This window comes from Trichomycterus rosablanca, chromosome 19 (assembly GCF_030014385.1).
Source record: "Trichomycterus rosablanca isolate fTriRos1 chromosome 19, fTriRos1.hap1, whole genome shotgun sequence".
Taxonomy (NCBI): Eukaryota; Metazoa; Chordata; class Actinopteri; order Siluriformes; family Trichomycteridae; genus Trichomycterus; species Trichomycterus rosablanca.
The window spans coordinates 28,372,778-28,382,756 of NC_086006.1; the positions used below are offsets into that span (position 1 = coordinate 28,372,778).

The 9,979-nt window shown below is 44.3% G+C and overlaps 1 protein-coding gene across 2 annotated transcripts; it reads right to left on the reverse strand.

Annotated features, from left to right (window-relative positions):
- Positions 1-3,231: 3,231 nt before the first annotated feature.
- mtg2 (mitochondrial ribosome-associated GTPase 2) lies at positions 3,232-9,348 on the reverse strand. Of its 2 annotated transcripts, none has more exons than XM_063015098.1 (7): positions 9,311-9,348; positions 7,916-8,123; positions 7,667-7,814; positions 6,474-6,589; positions 5,202-5,420; positions 4,636-4,774; positions 3,232-4,024 (listed from the first exon to the last, which is right to left on the reverse strand). In XM_063015098.1, exons 2-7 carry the CDS (start codon positions 8,117-8,119, stop codon positions 3,648-3,650), a joined length of 1,203 nt encoding a protein of 400 aa, XP_062871168.1. In that variant the 5' UTR covers positions 8,120-8,123; positions 9,311-9,348; the 3' UTR covers positions 3,232-3,647. The 2 variants fall into 2 exon arrangements, with proteins under 2 accessions (XP_062871168.1, XP_062871167.1); XM_063015097.1 differs by having other exon boundaries at positions 4,632-4,774.
- Between the last annotated feature and the right edge of the window lie 631 nt (positions 9,349-9,979).

Genomic DNA, 9,979 nt, shown 5'->3' on the forward strand with positions numbered 1-9,979 from the left:
GAGTTATTGAACAGCCATCTGAGAGAACAAGACGTGCAACGTTACTTCAAAATGTCCATAAAGAGAAACCACAGAGGACGTCAGTCTTTCTATTGATGTGAAATCCGTGAAGAGCCCCTGCAGGAAAGAACATTTATGAGAGAGTAGCGCAGCCATGTGGTGAATATTATTCCTACAGTCTGAAGCAATAATAGTAGAACAGGATCGATTGTTCAAAAAGAACCTTGAACGAGCCATCATAAAGATATGTGAGGGTGAGGGATCTATTAGATGTGGATCTGATGGTGCATGTGAGGGTGAGGGATCTATTACATGTGGATCTGATGGTACGTGTGTGAGGGTGAGGGATCTATTAGATGTGGATCTGATGGTGCATGTGAGGGTGAGGGATCTATTAGATGTTGATCTGATGGTGCGTGTGAGGGTGAGGGATCTATTAGATGTGGATCTGATGGTGCATGTGAGGGTGAGGGATCTATTAGATGTGGATCTGATGGTGCGTGTGAGGGATCTATTAGATGTGGATCTGATGGTGCGTGTGAGGGTGAGGGATCTATTAGATGTGGATCTGATGGTGCATGTGAGGGTGAGGGATCTATTAGATGTGGATCTGATGGTGTGTGTGAGTGTGAGGGATCTATTAGATGTGGATCTGATGGTGCGTGTGAGGGTGAGGGATCTATTAGATGTGAATCTGATGGTGCGTGTGAGGGTGAGGGATCTAGTAGATGTGGATCTGATGGTGTGTGTGAGGGATCTATTAGATGTGGATCTGATGGTGTGTGTGAGGGTGAGGGATCTATTAGATGTGGATCTGATGGTGCATGTGAGGGTGAGGGATCTATTAGATGTGGATCTGATGGTGTGTGTGAGGGATCTATTAGATGTGGATCTGATGGTGTGTGTGAGGGATCTATTAGATGTGGATCTGATGGAGCGTGTGAGGGTGAGGGATCTATTAGATGTGGATCTGATGGTGTGTGTGAGGGATCTATTAGATGTGGATCTGATGGTGCATGTGAGGGTGAGGGATCTATTAGATGTGGATCTGATGGTGTGTGTGAGGGATCTATTAGATGTGGATCTGATGGTGTGTGAGGGTGAGGGATCTAGTAGATGTGGATCTGATGGTGTGTGTGAGGGATCTATTAGATGTGGATCTGATGGAGCGTGTGAGGGTGAGGGATCTATTAGATGTGGATCTGATGGTGCATGTGAGGGTGAGGGATCTATTAGATGTTGATCTGATGGTGCGTGTGAGGGTGAGGGATCTGTTAGATGTCGGGCTGATGGAGGTCCCTCGTAGGTTAGGGGTTGAAGGCAGCAGATATGATCAGCATTAACATCTGAGGGACTTTTTGGACGGACAACTGGGTTGAAGGATCTCCCAAACAGCAAGGGGTGTCACAGGCAGGCGTGGGTCCCCATCATCAGTGCCCGAGGAGGAACAAGCCAACTCATTGATGCTAAAGGACATCTGGCTGTGGTGGCTGGTACAGACCAATAAAAGATCTATTGTGTATGAAATTGCAGATGATTTTCATCATCGTGATAAAGTGAATAGAACCCTTCTGTGCCAGTCAAAGTTCCCATGCAGTGGGTGAAATGGCATCTGAACTTGCTGGACATTTACAACAAACTGCAAAAAAAATGTCTAGTTATTCACATATTTAACATTTGATGCTGTATTCGTATTTAAGTGTGGACTAAATTTAGCAGAAAATATCATATTCATGTTTGTTGCACGTAAAAATAGGGTTAACTTACACTGCAATTAAAAAAAGTGTCCAATCTTTTACATAAGACTGGATGGAATGTGTAGTATATTCTATATTATATCTAATATTAGCACGAAAAATATGTGCAGAAACTTGCCCAGTAGTCTAATTTCATAAATTAATTGTTTGTAATTAGAATTGTTTGTACCGCGCATGCTAAGAAAATACAATATTTTTAGCAATTAGCATCGCTTCGCCTCCTTTCACTGCCAGTGAGAAGTTTAGCATCTTCACTTCATGCCCGTGTGGGTTTCCTCTCACCTCACAAAACAAAAAAGCTGATTTTGGCTTTTGTATTTGCTCCTTTGTGGTATTAAGAGGAGGAATTTGTGAAGGTTTGTGACGGACAGTTTGTATTTATTTATTATTTTATTTTTTATATATTTATTGTACTGCTGTTTCTACAAATGACCACCAGATGGCAGCAAATACGGCAGAATTGCGTTACACCAGCTGTGCTGACAGACTGATTAATTAACTGATTAATCAATTAATTAATAAATAAATCAGGTGTGATTGTAGAAATAAATCACCAAACTGCTGGACTAGGATCTTCAGAATCAGAAACCAGCAACACCTGGGAACACGAATACAATCCAAGAAATGCAAATCAAGGGTAAAAGCGCCTTACTCAAGGGCCCAGAGTGGCAACCTAGAAGTGGAAGGGGCTTGAACCAGTGACATTCCGATCACTACGCCAGTATCTTAATCTCTGCCTTTTAGCACACTGCCCCAGCATCTCTTTCCCTTCCAAAAACAAGGTGATTTCAAAGCCTAAATTCCCAGGTGTGAGTGAGTTAGTGAATTGGTGAGAGAGTGAGTAAATGAGGGAGTTAGTGATTGAATGGGTGATTGAATAAATGAGGGGGTTAGTGAGTACATGGGTGAGTGAGTGAGTAAATGAGTGGGTTAATGAGTGAGTACAAGGGTAAATGGGTAATTAAGTGGGTTAATGAGTGAGTCCATGGGTGAGTGACTAAATGAGGGGTTAGTGAGTGAGTGAATGGGTGAGGAAATGAGGAGGTTAATGAGTGAGTACATGGGTGAGTGAGTAAATGAGTGGGTTAATGAGTGAGTGAGTACATGGGTGAGTGAGTAAACAAAGGTGCATGTTATGGACAAGTTGTGTTTACACCAGTTCAGTCATCCTGCCTGGGCTACCAACCCTGGTCAGGGTCTCAGCAAGTCCGGTTCCATTAGAAAACACTGGAAACAAGACAGAAACACCTTGAACAGGGCAGCAATCCTTCACTAATCTGTGTAGACACCCATGCGGCTGATAGCACTGCTGCGCCACCAAGATATTAAGCAACATTTGTACCTATGTGGTACAAATTATAATCGTATATCATTATTAAATATTAAATGATATTAAATAATCATTCAGAATTATACGTATTTGGTGCTGAATTCATGGTGGTAGGAATAAAAGAGACGTGACAGTATTGATGTCAATAAAAATGCATTTAATAAACACATTAAATTATTATTATTTTGTAAATATCACTCAGGTTTACAATCGCAAATTCTTTACATTTTGATTTAAATAAAACATAAATTTATGTACTTTAAAGCTCAAACTCTGCTAAAATATCCACATCAGCATTAAAGCATGTGGACGCCTGACCACTGTACATCCTATTTTAATGAGTAGCCATGGAAACAGACTACGTTCTGCCGAATGGCTTGGTTACAAGATCTCGGAGTGCGTCTGTGGGAGTTTGTGCCCATTCAGTGCCCATACAGGGCCTTTCTGAGATACTGCTGTAGGATGAGAAGGTCTGGCTCACAGGCAACATTCCGATTCATCCCAGATATGCTCAGTAGAGTTGATTCATTACTAGTTTATTATGAATTATTACAAAATCTCTACCAGGCGAGCATGGCGCCCCCCGCGTGCCCGTCGTACAGCTCCCTCAGGTGCACGATCAGCTCCTCGGTGTTGTCTCCGGTCAGAGCGGACAGGGCGATGACGCGCCGCTCCTCGCGCCTCCTCAGCTCGTCCAGTTTCTCGCCGGCGCCGCTCAGGTCCATCTTGTTGGCCACTATGGCGTGAGGGCGCTCGGAGAGCCCGGGTTCGTACTGGTCCAGCTCGAAGCGCAGGCACCGCAGCTCGTCCCACGGTTCCGAGGACGACATGTCCAACACGAAGAGGAGGAAGCGGCAGCGCTCGATGTGGCGCAGGAAGGACAGGCCCAGCCCGCGGTTCAGGTGGGCGCCGCGGATGATGCCGGGGATGTCCGCCACTGAACCGAGAGAGACAGACAGACAGACAGATTAACGTTGAGACATATTTATAATAGAACTACTTTTGTCTTCTAAGGAGGGAGGGTCTGCTGGGGTTCCAATGTCCACAATCCTGTGCCACTTGCACCACCCTGCTCTTTATCGGGTACAAAGAGTCTCCCACCGCTTTGGCTGCCACCTCAGCCAGTGACAGGGATGCCAGGATGCAGCGGCAGAGAGGAGAAACCCCAATCCCACCTCCCACCCACAGGCACAGCTAAGATTCCGAACATCTTGGGGTGAAGCAGGCCCAACATCAATGCCTTTCATTTACATTATGTTTACATTGTCGTGACAGTATACAGTCTAAGCAATTGAGAGTTAAGGGCCTTGCTTAGGGGCCCAACAGTGGCAACCTGGCAGTAGTGGGGCTTAAACCAGCAACCTATTGATTAACCACTGGGCTACAACTGCCCATACCTTTCGAAATGGCCCCACATACCTAAAATCTTGAGTAACACCGTCCCAGGAGAGTCTAACAGGCTGGTGCTCAGGTGTCCACAGGGTGACGTCACTAGTTCCAAAGGAACCAATCAGAGACGAGAATCACGTGTAATACCAGCGTACCCACCTGCCAGCTGCTCGTGATCTCTGTACTCGACGATGCCCACGTGTGGGTTCAGCGTGGTAAACGGGTACGCCGCCACCGCCGGCCGGGCGTTAGAGATCGCCCTGAGCAACGAAGACTTCCCCGCGTTCGGGAACCCAACCTGCAAGCGGGTACACACATCAACCAATGAGCACTCGGACCTCGGCATGATCTCAGAAAATACAACGATACAGCAGCCGTGAAACGTGGTGGTGGTAGCGTGATGAGGTGCCGACACGTAGCTGCTTTAAGATCTGCACAGGTACTATATGGCCAAAAGTATCTGGACACCTGGAGTACGTCTGTGGGAATTTGTGCCCATTCGGTCAAAAGAAGGCATCGTTTGTATGGCTGTTCCGGTTCATCCCAGACCTGTTGAGTGGGGCTGAGCTCAGGGCTCTGTGCAGGGCACTGTTGGAACAGGAAAGGGACCTTCCCTAAACCGTTGCATATTACCTTTATATGACTGATTTATTACACCTGTGGCTTATAAGGGGTGTCCATATACTTTTGCCCATACATTGTACCCACTTGGCGTTCTTTCTCACCAGTCCAGCGTGTGCCATGGTCCTCAGTTCCAGCCGCAGTACCCGCTCCTCTCCCCTCTCGCCGGGCGTCGCCCTGGTCGGCGCTCGGTTTTCATTGGACAGGAAGAAGCGGTTGCCTTTGCCTCCCGCCCCTCCGTGGACGGCTACGTATTCCTGGCCGTGACGCGCCAGGTCGGCTACCGTTCCGCCGTCCTCCTTCACCACGGTGCCAACCGGGACCTACGTACAGAGAACACAAACAGAGATGGGCACCAGGGATCAAAACAGACCTATATTTGGACGGTTGGTGTAATCCAGTCAGCCTAGTGGTAAAGGTACTGGACTAGGAATCAGATGGTCGCTGGTTCAAGCCCAGCCACTGTCAGGTTGCCACTGTTGGGCCCTTGAGCAAGGCCCTTAACCCTCAATTGCTTACTGGATAAGTCACTGGATAAAAGCGTCTGCTGACAACGTAAATGTAAAATGAGTAACTTTGGCGCCACCCAGTGGACGTTTGATGTAAGTGACCCCAAAAAAGCTTCATATAATAAACTAAATGGCCAAAAGTATCTGGACACCAGACCGAATTTTTAAAACAAATGGTATTTAAATACAGCGACCGATATGAGGCTTCTCACAAGACTTTGGAGTATGTCTGTGGGAATTTGTGCCCAGTCAAAACATGACAGCATTTTAGTCACGAAAGCCTCAGCTGAGGTTCCGATTCATTCCAAACTGAGCTTTTCTTCAGGTCTATAAAGAGCTCGCTCATACTGGAACTGGAAAGGTCCTTCCCTAAACATATGGTTTGCTTTATATCATCGATTCATTACACCTGTTAGCAACTGGGATGTGAAACGTGTCTGGTTCTTTTACAGTCCACTGTTTTGGAGTGTGACTGTGATAATTTGGCACTGTGGTTTGCAGTTGATGTTCCGATTCATCCCAAAGGAGTTGAATGGAGTACAGTGGAGTTGAGGTCATGGATCTGTGAAGGTTGCTGGAGTTTGTCCAGACCAACACGACACACACAAACACACCGCAGACTGAAGGCTAGTGTAGCCTAGGGGTTAAGGTACTGGACGAATAATCAGAAGGTCGCTGGTTCAAACCCCACCACTGACAGGTTGCCACTGTTGGGCCCTTGAGCAAGGCCCACTGAATTGCTTAGACTGTATAATGTAACTGTAAAATGCAGAAAATGTAAATGCAGTGTGAGAGCAGCAGGGGCGCCACCCAGTGGACGTATGATGGAAGTGACCACAGGTTGACTTTAACCTGGATTAAACTCACCGGTATGTACGTAGGCTGAGCGTTGCGTCCATAACAGTTCTTACTCGCTCCGGCTCCTCCGTTCTCCCCGCGGTACGAAGCCGAGACGAGAGACAGCGACTTCACCTGTTTGTTCACTGGGATAAAAGAACATTCAGACGTGAAGCTGAAGGTGTGAGAAAGTAATCGCTCCCTTTACTCCGGTATGTTTGTTGCACTGCTGGTTTCAGGACTCGGAAGGTCACAGGTCACAGGTCACGTCATCGCACCTCGACTAGGGTTCAGGTTCGATTTATAACCTCATTCTGTTTCTATTCAGACGTGAAGCTCAGGTGAAGCGTTACTGATACATACTGATCCTTATGTGGACACGCCTCCTGTCACATGCGTCCGACTTTACAGCAACAGTTTGGGGAAGGTCTATACATTTGCAATTACAGGGGGACACTTTATTTTTTGCCTGACATTAAAACTTGTTTTGTTTAATAACTTTAGCACAAGCACTTCAGTTACCTCATTTATTTTTTATTCCCTGATGCTCTTATATTTTATATTTACTGCTTTTACTGATATTTACTGAATTTCAATGTTAGAATTTAAGACTTTATTGTCATTGTAGTTCGGATTGAACGGACAAAATCTGGAAAACTGAACGTCCCATCCGACTGTTTAATATTCCAGTGAGAAGTGTCCCAAGATCAGTAGTTCAGTAATCGTCCACCAGGCTGCGCTCGTCTCTCTGTTTACATGAGAAAGAGGCGGCTTTGTTTTGTCTGGAGGCTCGCTTTGTTCTCGCCTTTTTCTTTGTGTTTAATTCTCAATTTTTGCAAATTCTGGTGCTTAGTTCTGCACCAGCAGAGCCTCAGACCTAGAATAATAGAAACTCTGAGTCCCGGCTATACCATCACGGCAAAAAAACATCACATTTCTCCCCAGTAGTACAGTACACCAATGTTAATATTTATTTACAGGTTTTACATGACATATTTATATATCTTTTAGTCCCTTTTAGTCAGTTACATTGAGGTCCCACTGTAAAACTAAATAATAATAAAAAAATATATATATTATATCATATTTATTGTTCAGTGTAACTGTGCATGTCCCCATAAACTCTTAAATCTTAAAATAAGGGGGTGATTACTTTTTACACCATTGTAAATACTGGAACGAGTGTACAACCAAATCAAAGCTGAGTTTTTTGGGAGCGGTACCTCTGATGACGACGTCCCCTCCGTTACCTCCGTCTCCCCCGTCCGGTCCGCCCCACTCTTTACGAGGCTCGCTGTGGAAGCTGCAGGCTCCGTCGCCACCCGAGCCGGCCTGGAGCTTCACTCTCCGCTGGTCCACAAAATAACGCGTCTGTTAAAATCATAATAAAAAAAAAAGAAAGAATTGTTTATTTCCTAGAAGCCTCTCTGTACCTGTCCATCCTAAAATAATCATGACTAAATATACTGTACCAGCTTCTTCTCCGAGAGCTCTTTCTTCTTGGAGCCTGTCCGTGTTTTCCCACACAGAGTGCAGCTCAGCCAGAGGTTTCGGCTGATCACAGGGGCGCTTCCAAACCCGGTGGGGTGATTTCCGTGACCGAGGGCTTTACCCGAGCGCAGGGTCAGAGCCTCGCCCAGAATCCTCCAGATCACCGACTTCATGTTAACTGCCATCAATCTGCCAAAAGAGAACAGAACATTTATTCATTATTTAATTTACTTCATTAACTGCTTTATCCTGGTCAGGGTCGAGGTGGATCCAGTTCCACAGGGAAACACAAGGCACAAGGCAGCAATACCCTGGACACGGTGCCAACCCAACACAGGTCTTGGCTTTGCCTGATGCCTGAGGTGAGGGTATCAGTATCAAGTTCAATAGCAAATTATTCCAAATGGTCAGATTTACTTGAAGCACCACCATGAATCAGAAGCTGCTATAACACAGGTGTGACTGTCCACAGCCAAGCAAGCTTTACCTAAATAGCAAAAACAGAAAGAAAATCTAGGCTTCAAAATCACCACCTTTAAACTTGCCTGAAGTTTGTTGATCATCATAAGAAAAAAGGCAGATGTAGCCTAGTGGTTAAGGTACTGGTTGCCACTGTTGGGCCCTTGAGCAAGGCCCTTAACCCTCAATTGCTTCAAAAACTGTATACTGCAAGTCGCTTTGGATAAAAGCGTCTGCTAAATGCTGAACATGTAAATGTAAAAAGCCCCGTGGAGACGGGCTCTGTGGAGCATTCAAGGTCAGACATTCAAACCCAACAACACTGCACCTACTGTAAAGCATGGTGGTGGTAACTGGTGCTTTGCAGAAAATGGACCAGATAATGAATAACCTGGGTGTTCTGGCAGCACAATGATCCCAAAAACACACATCAGAACTGGGTTTGAAATGAATCATTCAGGCTTTTGGAATAATATAGAAAAATCTAAGCTTATTCCAGTAAATAATGACTTTACTAGAGTTTAAATACTCTACTACTGAAGTCTACCAAGCTTAGATGTTAAATATCAAACCATAGTAGTGCAGAAACGTGTTATTTTAGATCGAATATCAGGAACTTTGTAGAGGAATCGATTCCTAAGTCGAATCTTGGAATCGACTCCATAAACCTCTCACAACTGGAAGTGACTCGGAGTCGATTCTCAAATACGGAGTCGAACAGAACTCGTTAGCACGAGTCGCTAGCGGTCGCTTATATTAGCCATTATGCTAACAGTTTAAAGTACAAGGCTAGCCATTTATTAAACCATTTATGGTCCTTTAGCTTTAAAAATTCACATTCAAAACGTTCAATCAGCTGTTTAGGTTGTTAAACTAACACTTATTCAAAATAAATGACATTTAACACGTAAATTTACCTTCATTGCTTCTAGCCCTACAGATAGACAGAGTACGGATACCGCACAGGGACAATTCTGAGCCGTTCCATTTTCAGTGTTGATTTTTAAAACGCCTACTGAGCTGACGAGAGTTGTTTTTATTATTATTTTTTCTTTTTACACCTTTTAAATGTTTACTTTTCATTTATTTTAATATTATTTTAACTCAACTCTTGTTTACTTGTTATGATTTATAACAGACTTCAAGCACAAGGCAGGAATTCACACTGTACTTGGTGCCAGTCCATCACTGGGCATCGAACATTCACTAGATAACAGATGTTATACACCTAATTAAGTTAGAGCAGCCAAAAAAAACCGAAATACCAGGTGAGAGCCCACAAGAAAACAGTGTTTCTAGAGGGCACCGGACACTCCAGACCCTGACCAGGATGTAAAATTTACTATATAAAAAAGAAAATACCTTTATTATTATTACTATTGTTATTGTGAAAGCATCTGTCAAATGAACAAGACTAACGTTGGTAAGACAAGATTTTTATTTTAAACATGAAGAGAAACATAATATTACAATCATAAACAGTCATCAGTGATTTTTGGTCAAATAAAAAAAATAAAATACAAAATTAGCATTTTATTTCATATTAATATAAACTGATGCCACTTCAGGGAGACCAAATAGTACTT